Genomic DNA, 27131 nt, shown 5'->3' with positions numbered 1-27131 from the left:
GCCAACAATCCAGGCAGTTTTATATAATATCACTGTAAACCTGGATTAAAAAATAAACACACAGACAACTGTGAAAAAGAGACGGATGAGAAGAGCCCCATAACCTTTAATAAACTTAATTCTTCATAGAATCAAGATCTCAAGGAACCATATCCAAAATCTTGGTAAGCTCTTCAATTTAACACTGAAAAGTGATACACTAAAGATAAACACTTCTGTATTGAAGTATTAGAGTGAACATATATAGGGTGTTGAAAGACTAACAAAAGAGGATAAATTCTAAGATGTTCTAAACACTTCATAGAATAAAAGATCCCAATGTCGGTTTGGAATAAAACAAACAAGAAGCTGTAATTTAAGCCAGGGGTCCCCAACCACCACCCCAACCACTGATACCGGTCTGCGGCCTGTTAGGAACCAGGTTGCACAGCAGGAGGTGAGTGGTGGGCAAGCTAGCGAAGCTTCAGCTGCTGCTCTCCATCGCTCCCCATGGCTCGCATTACCACCTGAACCATCCCCCCAGCCTCACCACCACACACCCGTCCATGGAAAAATTGTCTTCAACAAAACTGGTCCCTGGTGACAAAAAGGTTGGGGACCACAGATTTAAGTTACTAAACAAGATTTTATTTCACTTTAACATCTTCTAATTAAATAAACTGTTTTAAATGGACTTCAACCTCCAAACAGACAAAACTAGAATAACTGTTTCAATGATATCAATTCCAGAAAAAATAAATTCTGGGTCCCATATGCATATACACTCATCTAACACGTACATATACCTTAATATTGACCAAGTCCTCATTCTACACTGAAAGAGGTCTAACCAACAGTAAATCACGTGGTTCCCTCCCTTCGTTCCATCTTTATCCTTTTCCCCTAACAGTTTTACAATAAGCTAACAGACATCTTTAATTGTAAGTAGTCTTCAAATTTTAAATATTGTATTCATGATAAAGAACATGGAGCTTTCCTAACAAATTATGTAAATTTTCCTTTACTAACATACTAAGTTTTGAAAGTGCTATTTGTTTCTAAGATTTGTTTTGTAAATATTAAATGAAAACAGGAATAGAAAGGAAGCACAGTAAAAATCTGAGGTAACTATTCTGATTTATCCTTTCTTTATTCTCTACTATATTCTCCTATTTTTTCCATCTTAGAAAAACCTCAGAAGATGAAAATTTAGTTTGATTATTGCTATGGAATCACGGAGTCATCACTGCTTTAGATCTGCTTCAACTTACCCACGTTTGATGCTGTGTAATTCCTTGTCCTTGCCTTTATCCTTTTCCTTTTCTCTTTTCTCCTTATCTCTGCCTTTACGTCGTTCTCTATCCCGAGACCGACTACGTGTTCTTCTGTGACTGGATCTTTCACTGCTTCGACTACGGGAACGTGGACGTGGTCTTGATCGGGACCTACAGTAAGTAGATTTCATTATATACGTTTAGTGTACATTTTGTATTATGAAATAAAAACATCCTTAAAAATTGTCTGAAAGAAAAGGATTTAGTTTTAGTTAAGGACTCAGTTAAATAACTGTTTGAAGCAAGCATGTAAAGATGATTCTTTATGAATAAGTACTCTGTTAAATGACATGAGGGAAACATATGTGTCAGCTTTACAGGAATATAAGGTTTAGTGTTTGTTTAATCAAAAAAGTCTTAAAGTTCAAATCAAATCTTCATTACTCAAATCTCCTCAAGATAATATAACAAATCTAAATGTATATTCTAATCTGCAAGGATTAGGGTCTTCCCTATCCCTACAATCTCTACCTTCTATATTGATTCTACCTAATTTCCTATTTCTAATTGTTAGAATAAAACTATTCCTCTACTCTACTATAATCCAGCTATTCTTTGCATAAAATGAAGGACAGTATTAGGATATATTATGTGCTTTTACAAAGTAAAGATTTTTAGGGGCTTCCCTGGTGGCACGGTGGTTGGGAGTCTGCCTGCCGATGCAGGAGACATGGGCTCGTGCCCCGGTCTGGGAGGATCCCACATGCCGCGGAGCGGCCAGGCCCGTGAGCCATGGCCACTGAGCCTGCGCGTCCAGAGCCTGTGCTCTGCAGTGGGAGAGGCCACAATGGTGAGAGGCCCATGTACCGCAAAAAAAAAAAAAAAAAAAGATTTTTAGATCCTACCTTACAGTATTGACAAGAAAGCCTCTACCAGATTGATGATCCTATAGAAACTATAAAAAAACAACTAACTGAAGTCACTGAATAGTGACCAAAAAGAAGGCACTAACCTTAAAAAGGAACAAAATCTTACTATATACATATGCTGTTGATTTATTTAATGTAATTTCAAGCAATTAGATTATGAACCAAAAATGATGAGCAATGCCAACACTTGGAAAAAAGAAACAGCAGTAAGAAAGTTTCCCATTTTATCAGTTGCTTTTCTGAGGACAAGCCTAAGTCTGTGCCATGCAGGAGAGCTAAAACTCTAACAGAAAACTTTCAAATTTATGGCCTGAAAACCCAGAACAAAGACTCAAGGCAACCATCGCAAAATGAAAATGAAAGGGGAATCCTGGAAAAGAGTCAGTTAAAGGAGCCAAAAATTGTAGATGTAAACTCTATTCAAATCTCTGGCTGAACCCTACATCATGCATGTGAAGGGCAAACTCCAAATAGCTAAGGACGAAAGAACTGAACTAAAATTTCAACTGCCCGAAAGAGACTGAATTGTTGTAATTTTAATTCAACTAAGTTAATTCCCTGCTTTAAAAAAAAAAGTAAACCAAAAAATCAATCTTCTTCAGAGGAATATAACAGAATCCAGAGTACTCAAAATATGACACTCACCATGTCCATGATAAAATACAAAATTACTAGGTATACAATGAAATATGAAAAATGTGAGAAAAGATAGTCTATACTGAACAACCCTGAGATGAGCCAGATGTTGGAGTTAGCAGGCAAGGATTTTAAAGTAGTAAGTATAACTATGCTTGTAATGAATATAATGTTAAGAAATTTTAGAAGACAAACTAGAAGTAAAAAAAAAAATTCTGTAACTGAAAAATACAATATCTGAAATTACCATTATGCTAAAAGAGATCTGAAGCAGATTGGTAGCAACAGAGGGGGAAAAAATCTGTGTACTTGAAAACAGATAAATCAAACTTTTCCCATCTGAAGAACTAAGAGGAAAAAAAGATTGTTAAAGGAAAATAAAAACAGATCCTATAAGATCTGTGTGACAACATTCAAGTGTCTAACATGTTTATTTAAACTCATAAGTAGAGAAAATAATGAGATAGAAATCAATTTCTTTTTAAGTGGTGGTCAAAATTTCCCCAAATTTAGTGAACAAAAAATGTACAGATTCTATAACTTTAGTTAACTCCAAAATAAAAATATGAAGACCATGATTAGTAAATCCATAGTCAAGCTGATGAAAACTAAAGATAAAGCGAAATCTTGAAAGTGTTCAGAGAAAAAATGGACACATTACATACAAAAGAACAATGACATGAATTACTGCTGGCTTCTCATAAGAAACAATGACGATCAGAAGACAGTGGAACAAAATTCTTAACATGGTGAAAGAAAAAAAAAATCAACCCAGAATGTTATACCCAGCAAAAATAAGTGTTCTACTTACAAAAATAAGTGTTCTACTTACTTCTGTTTTCTTGAGGGATATTTTTGCTGGGTTGCTGGGTATAAAATTCTGGGTTGATTTTTTTTTTCTTTCACCATGTTAAGAATTTTGTTCCACTGTCTTCTGATCGTCATTGTTTCTTATGAGAAGCCAGCAGTAATTCATGTCATTGTTCTTTTGTATGTAATGTGTCCATTTTTTCTCTGAACACTTTCAAGATTTCGCTTTATCTTTAGTTTTCATCAGCTTGACTATGGTATTAATAGTCACGGTCTTCCTAACACCATACACAAAAATAAACTCAAAATGGATTAAAGACCTAAATGTAAGGCCAGACACTATAAAACTCTTAGAGGAAAACATAGGCAGAAAACTCTATGACATAAATCAGAGCAAGATCCTTTTTGACCTACCTCCTAGAGAAATGGAAATAAAAGCAAAAATAAAGAAATGGGACCTAATGAAACTTAAAAGCTTTTGCACAGCTAAGGAAACCATAAACAAGACAAAAAGACAACCCTCAGAATGGGACAAAATATTTGCAAATGAAGCAACTGACAACGGATTAATCTCCAAAATATACAAGCAGCTCATGTAGCTCAATATCAAAAAAACAAACAACCCAATCCAAAAATGGGCAGAAGACCTAAATAGACATTTCTCTAAAGAAGATATACAGATTACCAACAAACACATGAAAGGATGCTCAACGTCACTAATTATTAGAGAAGCAAATCAAAACTACAATGAGGTATCATCTCACACCAGTCAGAATGGCCATCATCAAAAAATCTACAAACAATAAATGCTGGAGAGGGTATGGAGAAAAGGGAACCCTCTTGCACTGTTGGTGGGAATGTAAATTGATAGAGCCACTATGGAGAACAGTATGGAGGTTCCTTAAAAAACTAAAAATAGAACTACCATACGACCCAGCAATCCCACTACTGGGCATATACCCTGAGAAAACCATAATTCAAAGAGTCATGTACCACAATGTTCATTGCAGCTCTATTTACAATAGCCAGGACATGGAAGCAACCTAAGTGTCCATCGACAGATGAATGGATAAAGAAGATGTGGCACATACATACAATGGAATATTACTTAGCTATAAAAAAAAATGAAATTGAGTTATCTGTAGTGAGGTGGATGGACCTAGAGTCTGTCATACAGAGTGAAGTAAGTCAGAAAGAGAAAAACAAATACCATATGTTAACACATATATATGGAATCTAATAAAAAAAACAAAAAATGGTTCTCATGAACCTAGAGTCAGTACAGGAATAAAGATGCCAACATAGAGAATGGACTTGAGGACACGGGGAGGGAGAAGGGTAAGCTGGGGCGAAGTGAGAGAGTAGAATTGACATACATACACTACCAAATGTAAAATAGATAGCTAGTGGGAAGCAGCTGCATAGCATGGGGAGATCAGCTTGGTGCTTTGTGACCACCTAGAGGGGTGGGATAGGGAGGATGGGAAGGAGATGCAAGAGGGAGGGGATATGGGGATATATGTGTACATGTAGCTGATTCACTTTGTTATACAGCAGAAACTAACACAACATTGTAAAGCAATTATACTCCAATAAAGATGTTAAAAAAAGTAAATCAAAGACCTTTTTGAGATAAAGGAAAAGTAAAACATAGTCATCAATAGTTAATAATATGCATTAAAGTACGTACTAAAGTAAGTTTTTCAGGCTAAAGAGAATGATAAATGATGGAAACTTGGACCTTTAGAAAGGAAATGAAGGCCACTAGAAATGGTAAATATATGGGTAAATATAAAAAATGACTTCCCTTTAGTTAAAATACATATGTACTTAAAGTAAAAATTACAGTATTTTACTGTAGGGTTTATAATGAAAGTGGATATAGTACATATAATCTCTACAGAATAAAGTATGGAGCACGTAATTAACCTACACAGTTAGAAAGCTTTTACACTTCATGTGAACAGTGAAACAGTAACTCTAAGTACACTGAAACATACTTAAAGTACTGAATCGTAAGGGCATATATGTAATCCTTACAGTAGCCTCTTAAAGGAAAAAAAAGAAATGAAATGCAAAGAAATATAGCTAAAAAGTCAAAAGATGAACTAAAAGAAAATTCTTAAAAATATTCATTAATCCAAAAGGAGGCTGGAAAGGCTCACATGTCTTCTCAGAAGACTTTCAGGATTGAGCAATTCCTGGCCAAGAAACAAAAGTAGAATTGTCCTATTCCCCAATGGATTCAGATGAAAACAAGTAATAAATCGAGTACACCTCCACAATGAGACACTGGAGAAGAACCAAGCTGGGTCTAAATCACACAAGAGATGGCACAAATATTTATGCTGTATGAAAGTCACTTACATCTTACCCTATCACTCTGAAACCATACACTACTATCTGGACAGTTGGGTGCGTTTTATTGGGAAAATGATTTTTCTCTTTGTTTCTATGTTTCTGCACTAGTAGGTTGGTCCAGTAATAAATATGTGAGATCTTTTGTTTGAGAAGGGGAAAAAAAGCCAAAGCCTGTCCAAATAAATTAAAAAGCAACACACAACTATAAGCTATCTACAAGATATGCACTTTAAATATAGACACAGATTGAAAGTAAATGGCTAAAATTAGATATATCATGTAAACAAAAATGGCTGGAATGAATATATTAATATCAAATAAAGTATCATCCTAGACACTCAGAAACTAGGAGTATTACCCCAAATAAAAATGGATACTTCATGATGATCAAAGGGTCAGTTCAAAAGTAGAAATCATACAAAATCTTTATCGGGCCACAACAGAGTTAAATTAGAATTCAGTAACAATAAAACATACAGAAAAAAAACCAAAAGTGTAGAAATTAAATAATACACTTCTTAATAAATCATGAGTACAGTAAGAAATCACAAAAAAATTAGAAAATATTTTGAACTGAAAGGCAATAAAAATATAGCATATTTGAATTTGTGTGATGTAACTAATGCAATGCTTAGAGGGAAATTTATAGCTTTAGATGTTTATATTAGAAAAGAAGAAAAGTCTAAAACCAATTACCTAAGGTTCCATCTTAAGAAGCTAGACTAAGAAGAGCAAAGTATATCCAAAGTAAGTAGAAGAAAGGAAACATTAAAGAGCAAAAATCAATGGAATAGAAAGCAATAAAGAAAATTAACAAAGCCAAAACCTGGTTCCACAAGAATATCAACAAATTTGGTAAATCCCCAGCTAGACTGATCAAGCAAAAAAGAAAACAGCAAACACAAATTACCTAAATAAATAAAGCCTGTGGATAAAGAGATCACATAAAGTAGTCCTGGGTACTTAGGACATATGTAGGGCTTGAAGAGAATTATATGGATTTCACTGGTAGTATGTTCTGTCTTCTTTCATCCTTAGCTGGTTCATTCAGTGAGTGAAGAGCAATACTGTATCATTAGATCACAAACTTTTTTTTTAATATGCGATTTTGAGAAGTTACAATATTTATTGCTAGGAATGTCAACATGGGTTTATTATACTAATTTACAAAGGTTAAATTTCCTTCATTTTCTCTTTGACTACTCCCTCTCAATTTTGACACATGCTTCTTTCCACATAAAGTTTTAATTTATCAATGATTTATTGCCCTCACAGACATTATCTATTCATTTTTAATGAAATCTTTTATTACATGTGGATATGTAAAAATTTTAACAGATTATTCTAAAATCTCTGAAAAATAATCAATCAGACTAAAGTTTTCTGATTAAAAGAAAGTAATAATAATAATAAAAATGAAGGGGGCCTTTTTTGTGATAATCAGAGCCACTACATATACAGTATATACACACACACGTTATGTTATCTTAATTTGGTTCTACATTATGCTTCTGGCAATTACTTTTTCACTTAACCAGTGAAAATATAGTGTAACAAAAGACAAAGAGTTAAATATTAGTTTAAACTCTAACAACAAATCCCTAAGAGCTTCTTTTTTTTAAATAAAACTTTGAAGTAAGCTCATTTCTTAGTGGTTTGTTACTAAGAAAAATATACTGTTGGACAAAATGTGCAATCATTTGTGGATTACTGATAAGGTAGATTTTGGTAAAATCATGTTTTCACTGTATCTTAAAAATTAAATGTATATGCTCTTAATATACCCAAAGCTACAGAAGTATTAAGTTAAAAAATAAAGAAATTCTCATATAATGGTGTCCTCAAACAAGTTACTTCCTCTCTGGGCATCTGTTTCCTCATCTACAAAATGTTGATAATAACTACCTTTCAGGGTTATTATAAGGATTAAATAATAACACCAGGGCTTCCCTGGTGGCGCAGTGGTTGAGAGTCCGCCTGCCGATGCAGGGGACGCGGGTTTGTGCCCCGGTCCAGGAAGATCCCACATGCTGCGGAGCGGCTGGGCCCGTGAGCCATGGCCTCTGAGCCTGCGCGTCCGAAGCCTGTGCTCCGCAACGGGAGAGGCCACAACAGTGAGAGGCCCGTGTACCGCAAAAAAACAAACAAACAAATAAAATAATAACACCAGTGAATTGTGAGATAGCAGACAGGTGATTTGGGAGTAGGCAGGCAATGAGAAAGAAGTAACTGTGGGATGCGCTAATCTAAATGAATGAGTAAAATCTGATTCAAAGAATATGAAATGTTTCTCTCATACCACAGCTAATCCAGTATAGAGAAGTATTCTGATTCTGATAGACCTTTAAAATCTTAAGGTTGGCATAAGGATTACTTAAATTTCAATATATTTCTTTTATATAGGAAGGTAAATAATAATAATCTTGGTTAAAGATTATCATCTTCTCCACAGGAAACCCTCAGCAGCCAAATACATGCATGATCTTCACCAGTTTGCTACTAACATGGAAATCGTATCACCTATCATCCAAGCCTTTGGAAAATAAAAGGGGATTTTTTTTTTTTTAGAGTCCAGGAAGGCACTATAACATAAGGACAACAGGCCTAAATTGGCTTTGTCCCAGAGAAACCAGAAAGTAGGATCACTCTATCACTATCATAGCAAAGCTAAATACCACAATTAGAGGCCTTCTATCAATTACTATCTGCCTCACTCTCCCAAAAGCAACTACTTTCCTAATCTCTACTCCTCCCAACTTACCCAATACCTGAAATAAACTCAATTATCTCCAAACTCATCTCATGGTTTTCCCTAACACAAAGATTCCACTGTAGAAAACATATGCCTACCACTCTCCAAAAATATTCTGCTCATTATGTCTCCATACAAGCAACACATGCCAGTCTGGAATATTCTTTTATAAATGTTGCTGATGTGCCTCAATGACCTAGACAGCAATAGCAGATCTATAATTTAAGTTACCCGTGATGTCAAATTGAAAGAAAGTAATAAGTTTTAAAATATCACAGCAATGTCTTAATATTGATTATTTCAATTCTCATATTGTAGACCTCAACTTCGTTTATAGGCTGTAAGAAGCAAAAAATGACTCTGAAGAGAATAGGGAAAAGATAGCAAAGCCAAAACACAATTTTTGCAACATTATTAAAGGCTGTAAAAAGGACCACAAAATCAAATACAGATTTTAAATGAATTAAGCTGCTGACTTCTTTTCAGTCATGAGAATTACTTCAAACAATTCTGAGTAAAACTCACTTCCTAGACTATGAACAACCCCATTTACTTTATTAAGTAAATTTAATTACATATTTGAATGCTCTCCACTAAGAACAAAGTAAAGAGTAAAGAGATTTCCTACTCTGACCAGACAAACAAAAAAGTCAAAGAAACTATACTAAAATTTAGAATGTTATTTTTCCCTCATTCCTTAAATAAATATGTTTCTGATAAATCACTCTAGAAGTCTCTAGAGTACCAAAGCCAATATGGAGATATATTATAAGCAAAGAAACATTTGATAAAAAATGTGGCACTCTAGAACACACAATATATAAGCAATAAATGGACAGCAAGATGTCCTATTATACCAGATAAATGCTTTCAATATCTACAGAATAGGAAGAATCACCATAACATCCCTGAATAAAATGAATTACTGCCCTCAAAAACCAATTTGTCAAGTTTCTTAATTGGCTAATAAGTTCTAAACACATGTAATCAAAATAAATATCCTAATATTTTATCTTTCAAAAACAATAACTACAATACTTCAAATAGTCTCTTAAGTAGAGTACTATAAAATAAAGACTACATTTACCATAAAACAAAACTACAATTAAAATTATACTTAATATTCTTACATTGAATAAACTAACATGGATTCTATGTCAAGATGACATTTTGAACTCACACATCTACTTTTGTCGCCAACCGAAATTGAACTAAAACCATAACAACAAGGGGGATTTTTTAAAAGGACCTACACTCTAGGACAGAGATACACTTTTGAAAAGGGAAGTGTCCACTGGTAGCTTGGTGGTGAAAGAAAACTAAAAATCAAGGGGCTGAAGCTCAGGGTTCTGTAAAAACAAGATGACATCAAAGGATCTGAAAACAGACCTGGCTTTTCCCATATTTTCCCATTTATTAAAGAAACTCCACCTCACTGAATTAATAATAGTGCAGTGTCATTCAAGAAATCTTACAAGTCACCCAAAATCTTCAGTCCATCAATTGAATTTTCTGTTACTGTCAACCCAGGAAAATTCTGAACATTATCATGAACAACAACAAAAAAGAATCTAGGGAATTCCCTGGAAGACCAGTAGTTAGGACTCCAGCTCTCACTGCCAAGGGATCAGGTTCAATCCCTGGCCAGGGAACTAAGATCCTGAGAGCCGCACTGCATGGCCAAAAAAAATAAAAATGAATCTATCATCCATACAAAGCAACTATGAGAAATGAATCAAAGTTGGAACCAAATTTGTCAGGTGATACAAATACACAACACAAAAAGTGAAGAAGAGACTATAACATAACATTCCAACATTAATTAAACACAGCATATAATAAGAAACATAGGCATTACTGATAAAAGAGCCAAGAAAAAGAAACTTTAAAAAAAAGTAATTAAACACAAAAATAAACAAATGGGACCTAATGAAACTTAAAAGCTTTGCACAGCAAAGGAAACCATAAACAAAACAAAAAGACAACCCTCAGAATGGGAGAAAATATTTGCAAATGCAACAACAGACAAAGGATTAATCTCCAAAATTACTGAGCTCAATATCAAAATAACAAACAACCCAATCAAAAAATGGGCAGAAGATCTAAACAGACATGTCTCCAAAGAAGACATACAGATCACTAAAAAACACATGAAAAGATGCTCAACGTCACTAGTTATTACAGAAATGCAAATCAAAACTACAATGAGGTATCACCTTATGCTGGTCAGAATGGCCATCATCAAAGTATCTACAAACAATAAGTGCTGGAGAGGGTGTGGAGAAAAGGGAACCCTCTTGCACTGTTGGTGGGAATGTAAATTGGTACAGCCACTATGGAGAACAGTATGGAGGTTCCTTAAAAACCTACAAATAGGGCTTCCACGGTGGCGCAGCGGTTGAGAGTCCACCTGCCGATGTAGAGGACACGGGTTCGTGCCCTGGTCTGGGAAGATCCCACATGCCGCGGAGCGGCTGGGCCCGTGAGCCATGGCCGCTGAGCCTGCGCGTCCGGAGCCTGTGTTCCGCAACGGGAGAAGCCACAACAGTGAGAGGCCCGCGTACCGCAAAAAAAAAAAAAAAAAAAAAAACTAAAAATAGAGCTACCATATGATCCAGCAATCCCACTCCTGGGCATATATCCAGAGAAAACCATAATTCAAAAGAGACATGTACCCCAATGTTCACTGCAGCACTATCTACAATAGTCAGGACATGGAAGCAACCTAAATGTCCATCAACAGAGGAATGGATAAAGAATATGTGGTACATATATACAGTGGAATATCACTCAGCCATAAAAAAGAATGAAATAATGCCACTTGCAGCAACATGGATGGACCTAGAGATTGTCACACTGAGTGAAGTCAGACAGAGAAAGACAAATATCATATGAAATCACTTATATGTGGAATCTAAAAAAATGGTATAAATGAACTTATGTACAAAACAGAAACAGAGTTACAGATGTAGAAACCAAAGTTATGATTACCGGGGGTAAGGGGGGGGATAAATTGGGAGATTTAGACTGACATATACACATTACTATATATAAAATAGGTAACTAATAAGGACCTACTGTATAGCACAGGGAACTCTACTCAATACTCTGTAATGGCCTGTATGGGAAAAGAATCTAAAAAAGAGTGGATATATGTATAACTGTTTCACTTGGCTGTACACCTGAAACTAACACAACATTGTAAATCAACTATACTCCAATAAAAAAATTTTTAATTATTTATTTATTTTTGGCTGCGTTGGGTCTTCGTTGCTGCACGCGGGCTTTCTCTAGTTGCTGCGAGCGGGGGCTACTCTTCGTTGCAGTGCGCAGGCTTCTCACTGTGGTGGCTTCTCTTGTGGCAGAGCACGGGCTCTAGGTGCGCAGGCTCAGTAGTTGTGGCTTGTGGGCTGTAGAGCGCAGGCTCAGTAGTTGTGGCACACAGGCTTCATTGCTCTGTGGCATGTGGGATATTCCCAGACCAGGGATCAAACGTGTCCCCTGCATTGGCAGGTGGATTCTTAACCATTGCGCCACCAGGGAAGTCCCCCCAAAATTTTTTTAAATACAATAAAAGTAGCAGAAAGGACAAGAAGTAAGTAATAGACAAGGCAGACAACGAACATCAAACCTCACTAAGGCTCCAGAAGAAGAAAAAACAAGGTAAGAGAACTAATATTACAATCATAATCCAAAGACACTTTTGGAACTAAAAGAATCTACATGTAGAAAGGATCCACTGTATATATGGGGAAATGGATTAACCACAATCAACTCTGAGATAGATCCTGATGAAGTTACTGCACATTAATGATAAAAGAAAAAGAACACTGATCAAGTTGATATAAAGAAAGTCAAGTTGGCATCAGTCTGCTCAACTGTGAGATACACAACAAAAAAATGGCTTTAATTTTCCTTGAGGAGCTCAAGGGGGAAAACGTGTGCTCACAATGTTACACCTAGTTAAGCTATCCTTAACTACTAAAACTACAAGAAAAAAAAGTGACAAAAGTACTTATTTATGTTAGACTTACTAAAGTCAAGGACATGCTACAATTTCTAGGTTAAGCACTCAAAGCAAAATTAAAAGAAACTAAGCTAAGGAGGTGGGAGAGGGATGGATTGGGAGTTTGGGATTAGCAGATGCAAACTGATATTATATATAATGGATAAACAACAAGGTCCTACTGTATAGCACAGGGAACTGTATTCAATATCCTGTGATAAGCCCTAATGGAATAGAATATGAAAAAGAATATATATATGTATAACTGAGTCACTTTACTGTACAGCAGTCATTAACACAACACTGTAATTCATCTATACTTCAATAACAACAAAAAAAGAAAGTAAGCTAACAAGCTAATAAAAGTAATCCAAAGAAGGTAAGAAAGTAGAAAAAAGAAAAAAATGGATTGGACATATAGAAAACAAAGAATAAGATGGAAGATTTAAATCCAAATATAACAGGAATCAATAAACATAAATAGACTAAATGATACAACTGAGGGAAAAAGACTGTCAGACTAAAAAAAAAAACTATAGCGAGTTTTCAAAATGAACATGTTAAATATAAAAACAGAAAGTTTGAAAGTAAAAGAAAAGAAAAAGATATCATACAAGCACTAACAAAAAGATGGTGAAATTACATCAACATTATACATGATCTGAAACATCATTTCAAAGTAAGAAATATTTCTAGAAATAGAGACTTTCATGAAAAGGTCACTCCAAAAAGAATATAAAACTATCCTGAATTTGCATACACTTATTTACAGAGCCTCAAAATATATAAAGCAGAAGCTGGTAGAAATTGATGAAAAACAGACAAATCTACAATCAAGAGCTGTCTGTGAGCTCTCTTAGTAACTGATAAAATAAGCAGGTTTTAAATGGAAAAAAAAAAGTAAAGATATAGAAGATTAGAACAAATGGTTAAATTCACCTATTTAACCTTTTTAATCAAGTGTATCTGTAATATTTCCTAAAATAAATCTTATGATGGGCCATAAAGCTAATCTCAACACATTTCAAAATTGAAAGGTCTTTCAGATTATGTTCTCTAACTACAGTGAAGAAAATAAGAAAAATAAAGGACAACTAGAAAAGCCTCCAAATGTTTGGAAATTAAGTAACATATTTCTATATAACCCATGGGAAAGATGAAGTCACAGTTTTATTTAAACTGAATGAAAACTAAAATACGGCACATCAAAAATGTGTAGGCTATGGGCTTCCCTGGTGGCGCAGTGGTTGAGAGTCCGCCTGCCGATGCAGGGAACACGGGTTCATGCACTGGTCTGGGAAGATCCCACATGCCACGGAGCAGCTGGGCCCCGTGAGCCGTGGCCGCTGAGCCTGCACATCCGGAGCCTGTGCTCCGTGATGGGAGAGGCCTCAACACTGAGAGGCCCGTGTACCGCAAAAAAAAAAAAAAAAATGTGTAGGCTATAGCTAAAGTACAGTGAAGAGGAAAATTTGTAGCACTGAATACACATATTAGAAAAGAATAAAAGCTAAAATAAATGATCTAAGCTTCCATCTCAAGGAGCTACAAAAAGAATAGAAAACTATACTCAAAGAAGGTAAAAGGAAAGAAATAAAGAAAAAAATTTTTAAAATAATGAATCAGAAGATCAAGAAAGACAAAGTTAATTCTTAGAGAAGATTAGTAAAATTGATAAACCCCTGGTGGAAATGACAAAGAAAAATACAGAAATCATAAATAAAATAATCAATTTTGCAGTTAAATGGCCTTTTGCCCATAGGGGTTAAAGGCCATGGGAATACCCCTCCCACCATAAACAAGTAGAAAAGAAAACAAAATGTATTTAACAACTATGTCAGACATCGGACAATTGGCAGCACAGAAGTGTAATTCCCCAAGAAAAGGGAAACAAAAAAGGGAACCCTAGGATTGTCCCGGCTTACTGCCTTGGGGAAGTTTCCAAGCCACAGAGCAAGGAGAGGGAACTCAAATGAAGCTTCATAGACTCGCTGAGTTAGGGAGACAGAGACAGACCTTCAAGGAAGCCAAGGGGCTAGACTTTGTAAGGCATTATACCAAACTGAAGGAAGTTGGACAGAGACAGGGATCCAGAAATCTGCAGAGGCTCTCTAGATCTTTGACAAGTTCCAGTCTACAAATATGTGAAATGAAATTCCAAGGGACCAGGGAAAAATACACTGGACAGCAACAGAAATCCAGAATAACACATTGGGGAGAAGTAGTGTTCTACCTGCCAGAGTTGAGACACTTTGTACATAAGATATTGTAAAGAGTCAAGTATTAATTCTGGAGCTAAATTAGCCATAGAGTAAAGGTATTCTGGATCCATCCTAATAACAAAGCTTAAAAGCAAGCCTTGATATTGACAAAATACTACCTGATGAAGATAGATCATGGCTACATGAGGGTTTATTATACTATTCTCTGTTTTAATGAATGCTTAAAATTCTCCATGCAAAGGCTAAAAAAATTATTTGAAACTTCATTTATAAGTCTGTTATTTGAAACACATAAAAATCACTATGGCTTTTCAATCCAATTCACAGAAGCCTATTGACAGAAAATACCTTAAACCTTGTATTAAAAGACTATTTCAAATATACCCAACAACAAAATGCTATTTCTTTGGGGGAAAAAACACACATTCTGAATTTTAACTAAGATAAATTAAGTGGGTTAATACTCTTCAGCTTTGGTCAATACTTGATCCTATATCTACTTTAGAGAAATCTATCTGGATCAGTAAAGTTGCCAAGTGTTTTAAACTGCAAAACCAAGGTTAACTGTCCTCACTAGGGGCAGAGGATGAAGCCTCTAGTTGCTATAGACCAAGTGTTTGTAAACAGGGTTTGTTTGTATATTTCTGACACAGTAATTCCCTATTCATAGTGTCCTAACTGAAGAAGAATCTTTCTTATCAAAATTTCAGATACACTTACTTGGACCTAAAACTTGCATCAAGTTTTACAACTGAATTATCAGAATTCAAAGCTGGTAAATAAAAATCAAAGCCAATCCTGCATTTATTTGATACTTAATGCTCTAAAATATGCAAAATAATATACTTGTTTAGTGTATCTCTTTAGCAAAATGCTGTAGGGCACAATATTTGCCCCTATTATTACTAAGGACTTCTACATGATAAGAAGTATGTCAGCTATATTCATCTATTTTATCTCTTTTAATTCTCCAGAGTATTTAAACATATAGTTGTTACTGTCATCACCTTTTGGTGTTTGGTGGGAATTTTTTTTCTTGCTTTGGGGGCAGGCAAGTTGGGCTATTTTTTTGGTTTGGTTTGGTTTTTGCTTTGAGAAAACTGAACTCTGAAAAGTTCAGAGGCCACAGAACCAATGTGTGATAGAGCTGAAATATGAACCGACATTTGTCCACGTCCTTTCAACTACAGCCCACTGCCAGTAAGATCTGACTGCAGTATCATTTTCCAATAAAACCTATAAAAAAGAAAATAAATATCTATACAGATTCATTTCTAAAACATTATCAAAAGATTTAACCTCACCTTATTATAAGCAGATCCAGTCAACTAAATATCTTGGAATTCTCATGTCAATCTTCAAAAATACCCCATCATCATCTCTAGTCCCCCCATTTTTAAGAGAAGATATTAAAAGGTAGAATTGGGAAGAAAAAAAAGCAAAAAAAAAAAAAATATATATATATATGCAGAATGCCAATGCCTCCCCTGCTAAAAAAGCATATAACCCACCCACTGTGGCAAAGGTTAAGTCATTTAGTCAAGTTCAAAGATCTTCAAAGACTTCTCAGATCCAGATAAGCCCATATGTTACCAAAATTCTGTGAAAAAGCCATTACTTTCCAATCTGCTGCTCATGTTTAAGGTACAGAACACACAGATGCTTGGCATCACTCATCAGTCTTCCTAAATTTTCACACCAGATAATCAAGATCCACCAATAACTCTACTGTCTAAAAGTCCTAGAAATGTCTTTATTCCATCAGTGCTTGGTTCACTTGTTAAATCTGAAAGTAACCATAAAAGACCATTCAGTTACTGTACAATAAGTGTTAATTTGCTAATTTCTTCACAGGTAATCAATTAAAATGTAAAATATTGGATAAAATTAGTTGCACTAAATTTAACAGCTGCTCCATAAGCATAATTAGTTTCACAAGGGCCATATGTATTCTGAACAGAGACAGAGTTGAAACAAACAGACAGATTTTAAGTAAGTTTGAGAAAATCTGCATTTAATTAGCAGGTGGGCACTACAACTGCATAACGTTTTTATACATTTATATTTATGAAGTGACAGAAGATCTAAAGGCTTTTAAAATGGCGTTTATTGTTTGAATGGGAACTGTTTTGCTGCATGCTAAAGTGATTTAAATCCTTATAGTTCTGCTTTGAAAAAAATCATAAATGGTGAAAGAAAACATGTGGAAAACTGTAAAACTAGAAAGAATTTGCGACAAAAAACAGATACACATACCATAACTAAAAGGAAACTACACTTAATTAAATGTACACTACATCTGGAATATCAGCCTAATAAAACGTGAAACTATTAATTTTCATTGTTCTAAAGGAAATGAGGTCAGTGTCATTTAATAATTCCTCCAATTACATTGGACTAACTCATTGGACTGTATGTTCTGGATACCATCTAATCTTAAAATGCTATATACTTTACAATATCCTTAAGTCAAACTTTTTAAATAAAGACATTTAAATTACAAAGGAGTAAAAGAATACAATCAGCAAATGAAATTCTTTAGCAGCTGGTAGCTACCAGCATTATATTTTAAACCTTATAACTTTTGGATGAGGTTTTTCATGGTTGCCCATAATAAGTATGAGATCACACTTGTTAGTTCTTATTAGCACTAAAATCACCACTTTAAATATAGAAGTAGAATATATAATTTAAAAAATTAAAATGATGTTTGCCTGGCCAATAATTTCATTGGTAGGCTATATTTATCATTTCAAGTTTTAAATGTACAAAAATAAGGTATTTTTTCAAGGTGAAGTTTTTTTTTAATAAATTTATTTTTTAATTTATTTATTTTTGGCTGCATTGGATCGTCATTGCTGTGTGTGGGCTTTCTCTAGTTGCAGCAAGCGGCGGCTACTCTTCGTTGCAGTGCACGGGCTTCTCACTGCAGTGGTTTCCCTTGTTGCGGAGCACAGGCTCTAGGCGTGCAGGCTTCAGTGGTTGTGGCACATGGGCTCAGCAGTTGTGGTTCGCAGGCTCTAGAGCACAGGCTCAGTAATTGTGGCGCATGGGCTCAGCTGCTCCGCGGCATGTGGGGTCTTCCCAGACCAGGGCTCAAACCCATGTCCCCTGCATTGGCAGGTAGATTCTTAACCATTGCATCACCAGGGAAGTCCCTGAAGTGTTTTTAATCATCCTTAATTAAAAGAGCAATAATATTTGTAAGAGAAAATGATAATTTTCCAAACTAAAATAGAACAATGAAGCAAATTCCTGCATTGCCTGTATGTGCTGGGCAGAGTTAGAGAGGAAAGTACTTGCTTCTCAACTGAGTAAACTAGGACCTTAAATTTTACTTTCTTCACCTAGCTAAATAATGTAGCATTCCATTTAGGTATCAAAGACACTAAACTTCAAAATTTTCTTTCATTTGAAATAAGGCTGTTTTGCACAAATTTAAATTACTAAACATGGATTTAAATTTTGTCATCCTATTTTTGGAAATAAATATCAACTTAACACACTTTCTAATTTGCAAAAGTTAAATCTGTACATGAAAATTTTTAAGTGTTCGTGGAATCCCTGTATCAAACAAATTTTTTAAGCAATAAACATAATCGTAAAATATAACTGATAACTTTGTGTTTATAATTAACATTAATAATAATTAATTTATGTTCAAAAATAAAAGAGGAAAAAATACAGATCACTCTACCTCACGATAATTAAAGGTTTTTTAAATTAAAATTTCCTTTAAAAGATTTCTTCCTTATTCACAATATATAAAAACTAATAGGAAGAAAAATCTTACTATCCTTTTATTAGATAGCAAATTCTATTATTATAAAGCTGAAAGAACTTAAGACACTAAACAGTTTAGTTCTAAGTTATTTACTAAAAATGTTTTTTAAAACTTATTTTTAAAAAGCCTCAAGCAATTTGCTGCAAGACTTCATTCAATGCAACTACATGAAATAAATTTAAGAGGGACAGACTGAGAGTTTACAAATTAGATTGCACTCTGCTGCCTTTAAGTTAGATTTCCAATTCCCTTGTTTTCTGCTTCTCTTCCAAATCTGTGAAAAAGTCCTAAATTGCTTATGTCAATATTTTAACTGCCAAACAAAGGCTTATTTAATGGTAATATCAAAGAAAGCAAGACACCTAGGGCATGAAACTTATCTCAATGGTCACCATATTTTATAAGCAGGATCTGGGAATTCCCTGGCAGTACAGTGGTTAGGACATGGTGCTTTCACTGCAGAGGGCCCAGGTTCAATCCCTTGTCGGGGAACTAAGATCCCACAAGCCACGCAGCGTGGCCAAAAACTAAATAAATAAAAAATTAAGAACAGGATCAAGAAAATACAACCAGCATTATTGTATTTTGTACTGTATTGTATGCTCAGTTACAAGAAGCAAGAATATCTGAAATCAAGGCGTATGTTTATTTCCTGATTTGGTGTCAGTACTTTAAAAATAATCCTAGGGCTTCCTTGGTGGCGCAGTGGTTGAGAGTCTGCCTGCCGATGCAGGGGACACGGGTTCGTGCCCCGGTCCGGGAAGATCCCCCATGCCGCGGAGCGGCTGGGCCTGTGAGCCATGGCCGCTGAGCCTGTGCTCCGCAATGGGAGAGACCACAACAGTGAGAGGCCCGCGTAATGCAAAAAATAATAATAATAATAATAATCCTAGTGGGGGTTCCCCTCCCCCACAATAAACAGTATAATAGGAAACAAAGGAGTTTTTTTAGAAAGAGATAGAGTCTATGTCTTTAAGGTGTTGTTCCAAGATACAAGAAGAAACAAAGGCAAGGTAGAAATGTAAAAGGACATCTATAGTTAATTGAAAATTCAAAAGTCATACATTTTCCTGGTTTTCCCTCTGGATCTTTATCCTGCATGTTCCCAAAGTGATCTGATAAAGGTATTCTCAAATTCAAATTCAAGATGTGGTATAAATAATTGATTGCATACTATTGGAAATAGCATCAACAAGAAAAAAATGTAAACCTAAAAGTGATACCCCATCTCAATAGTACCTAGCATGTGTGGCTTTTTATAAACAATAAAACCAAAAAGAGATTTTTAGGGTCAAACTTATAAATTATCATTTTACTTTTTACTTTTATATAACTCCTTTTGTTTTCAAAGGTCCTTGATAAAAAGAAATGGCTTCAATATATAATTATGTCTATTTTAAGCTATTTTCCCTTTTAAATAAGACAAGCAAAAACATAATTTCCTAACTAAATCAATATTATAATGAATAACCATAAGTTCACTAGAAGATCAACTTACACAGATAATACAAAGGTATTTCTTTTTTCAAGTCATCATTCATTTCCTTTTTCACTACTGATTAAGGGAAAAAGAGGTTACATATTTTTTAAAATAACTTTGCAAGTGTCATTTTAACTTGGTGTTAAAAAATAAAGAATATTAAAACCCAGTTTATTCCCTTGAAAATAATAAGAAATAAAAACCAGTCTATTCTCTTGAAACGTATTTTCAAAATCTTCAAATTATCACACAGAGCTTTTCTTACAGATAATTAAGTAGAAAGTAAGCTATTTTCCTATTAAATTACTTACATTTTTCTGCATTAATACAGATTAACGTGGAGGGAGTGCCAGAATTGGAAGTAGAGACAATTGACAATTTAATATAGGACAATATGGAATTGACTTAAAAATCAGATACTGGGAACCATCAAATCAGAATAGTGTGGGACCACACAGCCTACTATTTAAAAACACACTCTATAACTACATTACTATACACATTAGTATACGATGTCATAATTGATATACCTCAAGTCATTAGTAAAAACAGAATACAACTGGGCTTGAACTTCCTTAAAAAAAAAAAAAAACTTGCTACTCATGAAAAATAAAAGCTGAAATACCTATCCTTAAAGGAGGAATGGTATTCAAAATTTATTAAATCAGAAAAAAAGGAATCCTAATTATTCTTTGAACCACTCTTTCCCTGAAAGTGAAACACTCAATTTGAGCAAAAAAAAGCTGAAAATAAAAAAGGTTTCCACACAAATTCTCCAAGTATTTTCCATTACACTCAGGCTACAATATTAACTCTGGGAGTTTGAGGAAACCTAGGACTGCCTTAAGTACTCATGTCTGGGCCTGAGTAAGCCAGAGTTCAGAACATCAAGAAGAACTGTGTTATGAAGGGATTTAAAACAAAGTTCATAATCTCAGGCCCTCTGACAAGGCAATATGAACCCCAGATGAGGAGTTGCCCTACCACCGTAAGAAAATGTATTTATAAAATTAGCTTATGTTCATTAAGTCTCGGTTACATGTTTGACATTATGAACTTTGTAAGTGATTTGTGATTAACTTACAAAATTCAAAATATAGAAACATACTAGATACCTTCCTGCCTTATGGCCTTTGCACCGGCTCTTCCCACTGTCTTACTGTTTGCCAGACATCTCACACTCCCTCATCTCCTTCCATCTCCTTCAAATCTCTGCCAAAATGTCATCTTTTCATTAAATTCTATCCTTTCCACTTTGCTAAACATTGAAACCCAACCTCTCCCCGACCTGCACAACTCCCAATGTCCCACACCTTGTTCTGTTTTTCTTTTTTTCACTGCGTTAAACCTAATATCTATATAATTTACTTATTATATTTATTGTTCATTGACGATCCTCCTTGCTAGAAATTAAGCTCTACAAGAGCAATTTCTTTTATTTACTGACATATCCCAAGTGCCTAGAACTGTACCTGTCAGAAAGACAAATATTTGTTAAAAATGAATAAACTCATATACTTTCTCAATTTTTCCCTTTCTTCCAATCTAATCTTGCATGACTATTTAATTTTTTCCTTAATAAATTCACTTAAATATTTGTTATCTAATTTATATTCCATGTGTCTAAATTAAATATTAGAAATTAATGATATTTTCTCTTCTTCCTAATAAAATACCATATGTATAACTAACAGATAAGTTATAACACTATAAACTATTTACACTAGAACACCTAGAAAAACTTATAAAGTTTCAATAAAGTGAAGTCTTTTTATCATTAGTTTTCAACAAAAAAATGCATGTAGTCCCAACCTTATGCAAGGAATTGAGAAAGTAATTCAGTACACAAAAAGCTGTAATCTGCAGCATCTTCTCCACTCTGGGATCACTCTGCCATCACACCCTCCCAAATACAGACAATTCCCCCAGATGATAGGAGTTTCTCTCATGTATCCAGAATTCTGACTCTAATTAAGTTCCAAGAAAGTTCCTTGTTATGCCACATTCACCAAATTCATTTTGCTCCCTTGTCCTTAGAGTCCTAATTAACATATAGTGCTCCTCAATACATTTTGAGAAGAGCATTTCATAAACTTTCAGGACCCGAAATGGTTTTGTTGATCATCTATTTCAATGATTCTCAACTGTGGCCACTCATCAGTCATCTGAGGAGCTTTTAAAAATACACACATGGCAAAAAAAAAAAAAAAAAAAAAGGACTCTGACCTACACTTCATACCTTATACAAAGATTAACTCAAAGTAGATCAGAGACTTAAATGTAAAACATAAAACTGTAAAACTTCTAGAAGCAAACATAATAGAAAAAGCTTTAGAATCTAGTGCTTGGCAAATAGTTTTTAGATTTGATACCAAAAACACAATCCATAGAAGGAAAAATTGATAAACTGGACATAGTCACAATTTAAAACTTTTGCTCTGTGAAAGACCATGTGAAGAGAATGAAGAGACAAGCTACAGACTGGGGGAAAATATCTGCAAACCACATATCTGACAAAGGACTAACACCTAGAATATATAAAGAATTCTTAAAACAGAAAGTAAAAATTTCATTAGAAAACAAACAAAACACATTAACAGAAGTTTCACCAAAGAGAATATACAGCTAACAAACACATGAAAAGTTGTTCAACATCACTAACCATTAGGGAAATTAAAATTACAATCATAATATCACTATATACCTATCAGAAAGGCTTAAGTAAAAAAACAGTAACAACCTCAAATGCTGGCAAGGATACAGAGAAACTAGATGGCTCATACAGTACTAGGTGGAATGTAAAATGGTACAATCACTATGGAAAACAGTTTGTCAGTTTCTTACAAAATTAAACATGCAGCTACTATGATCTTACAACTGTATTCTGGGGCATTTATCCACAGAAATGAAGACTTATGTTCACACAAAAATCTCTCCATGAATTATCACAGCAACTTTTTTCATAATAGCCAAAACATGTAAATAATTCAGACATAATGGGTAAACAGTTAAACAAATGATGGTATAGCCATACCATGGAATACTACCCAGCCATAAACAGAACAAATTATTGATGCATGCAACAACTAGGATGAATCGCCAGGGAAATATGCTAAATGAAAAAAGCCAATCCCAAAGTTTCCAAATTGTGCAATTCCATTTACATACCATTCTTAAATGACAAGTATCATAGAAAAGAAGAACATATTCGTTGTCATGATTTAAGAAGCGGATACAAGCAAAAGGAAAGAAAGTGCATGTGACTAATAAACTGAGCAACATGAGGGAATCTTGTGGTGATATAATGGTTCTCTATCTTGGCTGTATCATTGTCAGTATTCTGCTTTTGATATTGTAGTACAGGTATTACCATTGGGGTACCTGGAAAAAGGATACATGGGATCTCTCCATTACTTACTACATCTGCATACGAATCCACAATTATCTCAAAATAAAATGTTCAATTTAAAAAACTACATAGACATATTATTCTGGAAGTACTAGTCAGTGCAACTGGACTAGACAAAACAATAAGAGGCATATGAAATGGAAATAAAAATATCTCTATTTGCAGATATTATACTTGAAAACCCTAGAGAAAAAATATAAATTAAACCATTCAAAAAGGATTTCAAAAAAAAATTCATCAAGGAAACAGCTCATCTCAAAAATAATTCAGGATATAAAATTAATATGCTCGGTGCTTTGTGATGACCTAGAAAGGTGGGATAGGGAGGGTGGGAGAGAGGCTCAAGAGGGAGGGGATATGGGGATATATGTATGCATATGGCTGATTCACTTTGTTGCACAACAGAAACTAACACAGTATTGTGAAGCAATTATACTCCAATAAAGATCTATTAAAAAAAATCAATAGCATTGGTACGTGCAAATAGCCAGTAAGAAGGCATAATGGGTAAAAACTCCATTTGCAACAGCAATTTAAAACATAAATATTGAGGAATGACATAACAAAAAATGTTCAAAATCTAATTAAAAAAAAAAAACAAAACTGTAAAGCACTCATGAAACACACATGAGTAACCTGAAACAAATGGTAAGACATTCCTTGTCGTCCATCAGGCCATCTCAGCTTCATCAAGGTGTCAGTTTTTTAAGCTATTTTACAAATTTAATGCAATCCCAGTAAAAATTCCAATGAGCACTTTTATGGACCTAACAGCTGAACCTGAAATAGATATGGAAAAATAAATATCCAAGAATAGCTAGGACAGTAAAAAACAAAGAATTCTCAAGGCGGAATAGACCTACTATACATTAAAACGTGCTACAAAGCCTCTATAATTAGAACGAACTTGTACCAGCACATGAACACGCAGACAAACAAAAGGAATAGAACAGAAAGTCCAGAAATATACCCAACTACACAGCAAATCTAGTATATGATAAAGGTGATAACCACTGCAGTAAAGACAGTCTTTAAAAAAATGATTTAGGGGTAACTGCACGATTATTTGGAAGAAAATAAAATTAGATATATTCGTCACACCATATGCAGGGAAGAAACTCCAAATGAATCAGAGATCTAAATGTAAAAATAAAACTCAAAAAAGTACTAGAAGAGCACATGGGTGAATTCTCCTATAACCAGGGTATAGGAAAAGGCTCTCAGATTATGACCAAAATTCTAGATAGAAGATAGTTTGACTCAAACTGCGAGAAAACTTTGCAAAGTTATCACAGATAAAGGGCTAGAATTCCAATTAAAAACCAAGCAATGGAAAAAAAAAAAACAAAATGAAATGTTGCTTTCAAGAAACACATATAAAACACAAGGGCATAGAAAGTTTGATAGTATAAGGATAGGAAATGATCTACCAGGCAAACACTAACCAAAATATTCATATCAGACAAACTAGATTTTAAGGCCAAAAGCGTTTCCTAAAACAGAAGACAGACATTTGATAATGAGAAAAATCTTAAGATAATTACAATTCTATATTTGTAGGCATGTATAATAATACATGCCTCAAGATACATTAATATAAAGCAAGAAGATATAACACATAATTCTCAGTAACTGAGAACAAATGGACAAAATGATCAGTAAGGTAATAGAATATTTGAACAAAATTAACAAATTTGACCTAATCAGTATATACAAAACAATTCTACTAATAACTAGAAATATACACACTCCTTTAAGATACATACATAACATTTACAAAAATTGGCCATACGTTGGGCCATAAAAGCAGTCTCAGTGCATGTCAAAGGATTGAAAGTGTTCAGAATATGTTCTGTGAGTAAAGGACCAAAATAAAATCATGCTAGAAAACAATAACAGAAAGATAAATGAAAAGAAAAAAAAGCTTTATGTATAGAAATTGCAAAATGCACTTTTAAAAAACCCATGGATCAAAGAAGACATCACAATAGAGATAAGAAAATATGCTTAATTAAATTATAATGATAGTACCTGAAATGTATGGGATACAGTTAAAGTTGTTCTTAGAGAAAAATGTACAGCTTTAAATGGATATATTTTTAAAAAAGAATTTAAGCATTCATCTCAAGAATTTATTAAAAAACGAACAGCAAATTAAATTCAAAGGAGAGAGGAAGAAAATAATAATTCAAGCCAAAATAAATGATTAGAAAATAAACAAGAGAAAGGTCAGTAAAACCAAAAGAAAATTGATGAATCCTTGGTGAGACTGATCAATAAAAACAGAGAGAAGCCTTACATAAATACTATCAAGAACGGAAAAGGTAGCATCACAGCAGAATCTATGATATCAAAAAGATAAGGTGTTAGAAACAACCCCCTGTGAAAAAACCTGGAAAATTAAATTAAATGAACAAACTTTTGACCCACATAAAAACAGAGAATCAGATGTCAATTCTCTCTATATTGACTTACAGAATCAATAAAATCCCAATCAAAATCCCAGCATTTTCTTTTTTCCTTTCTTTTCTTTTTTTTTTTTTTAGAAATAGGCAAGATGACTCGAAAAATTATATAGATATATAAATGGTCAAAATTAGCCAATATATGCTTATGGAAAAATAACTAGGTAGAAGGATTGACCTGATACCAAGATTTGATTTAAGCAACAGTAATTAAGATAGTATGGTATTAATGTAAGGATAGATAAATAAATCAATGGAACAGAACAGAGAATTCATAAGCCCCATGCATATATGGACACTTGATTAAGAGCTCTAACACGCAGTGAAAAAACGAAAGTCTTTTCAATAAGCAGTACTAAGTCAACAGTTAGATGACCATTAAAAAACAAAAACAAGGGAGTCAAGATGGCGGTGTGGGAAGACGCAGAGTTAGCATCTCCCCACAACTAGGGTGCCTGCCGCCTGCTGGTGAAGGACTCTGATGCCCAAGGAAATGGGAGGAACCCCCACGTGAACCGGTAGATAGGATGTGGGAGGACTGAGTGGGGAGGAGAAGTGGAGTCCAGATAGGATCAGGGCCCCTGAGGCTGGGGAGATCAGCAGAGGCAGGGGGAGAAGCCATCCGGGAGGAGCAAGAGGGAGTCTGCCCCACCCACTCGGGCCCAGGGAGCCTGCTGAGCTCCCAGGCCGGTCCCCTGCCCTCCAAGGCCCCCACCCCCCCAGCTGCACTGGTCCTGGGGACATAGGAGGGAGGCCGGGGAGATCAGGAGTTGCAGGGGGTAGGGGCCCTCCCAGACTGGAGGAGCAGGAGAGGAGAGGAGCATGTTTGCCCTGCCCATTTGAACACAGGAAGCCTGCTGGGCTCCCAGGTGAGGTCCCGTGCCCTCTGAGATCAGGGGTGGGGGGCATGCCTGGGCCCCATCAGTTCCTTGAGCCTAAGCCCTACCCCCCACAACCCCCAGGGCCTTTTCCAGCCTTGTGGGTCCTAAGCATAGGCCCCGCCCACCATCCAAACCTCGCCCCC

At 34.8% G+C, this 27131-nt stretch overlaps 1 protein-coding gene and 1 pseudogene across 5 annotated transcripts in view; one reads left to right on the top strand and one right to left on the bottom strand.

The window, feature by feature from the left end:
- RSRC1 (arginine and serine rich coiled-coil 1) overlaps positions 1-27131 on the bottom strand; it is a 454479-nt gene that overhangs the window by 339633 nt on the left and 87715 nt on the right. For 4 of the 5 annotated variants that reach the window (XM_073803843.1, XM_073803842.1, XM_019946253.3 and 1 more), the window contains exon 4: positions 1251-1424. The exons of the other annotated variant lie outside the window; for it this stretch is intronic. In XM_073803843.1, coding sequence (XP_073659944.1) covers positions 1251-1424 — 174 coding nt within the window. The remainder of the gene's footprint in view (positions 1-1250; positions 1425-27131) is intronic. 5 annotated transcript variants of the gene reach the window in all.
- On the top strand, positions 5794-5984 carry LOC101318643 (large ribosomal subunit protein eL39-like; annotated as a pseudogene).

Source organism: Tursiops truncatus, chromosome 4, assembly GCF_011762595.2.
Source record: "Tursiops truncatus isolate mTurTru1 chromosome 4, mTurTru1.mat.Y, whole genome shotgun sequence".
NCBI lineage: Eukaryota > Metazoa > Chordata > Mammalia > Artiodactyla > Delphinidae > Tursiops > Tursiops truncatus.
The sequence above is the reverse complement of the archived record's forward strand: the minus strand, read 5'-3'. Positions and strand labels throughout refer to the sequence as shown.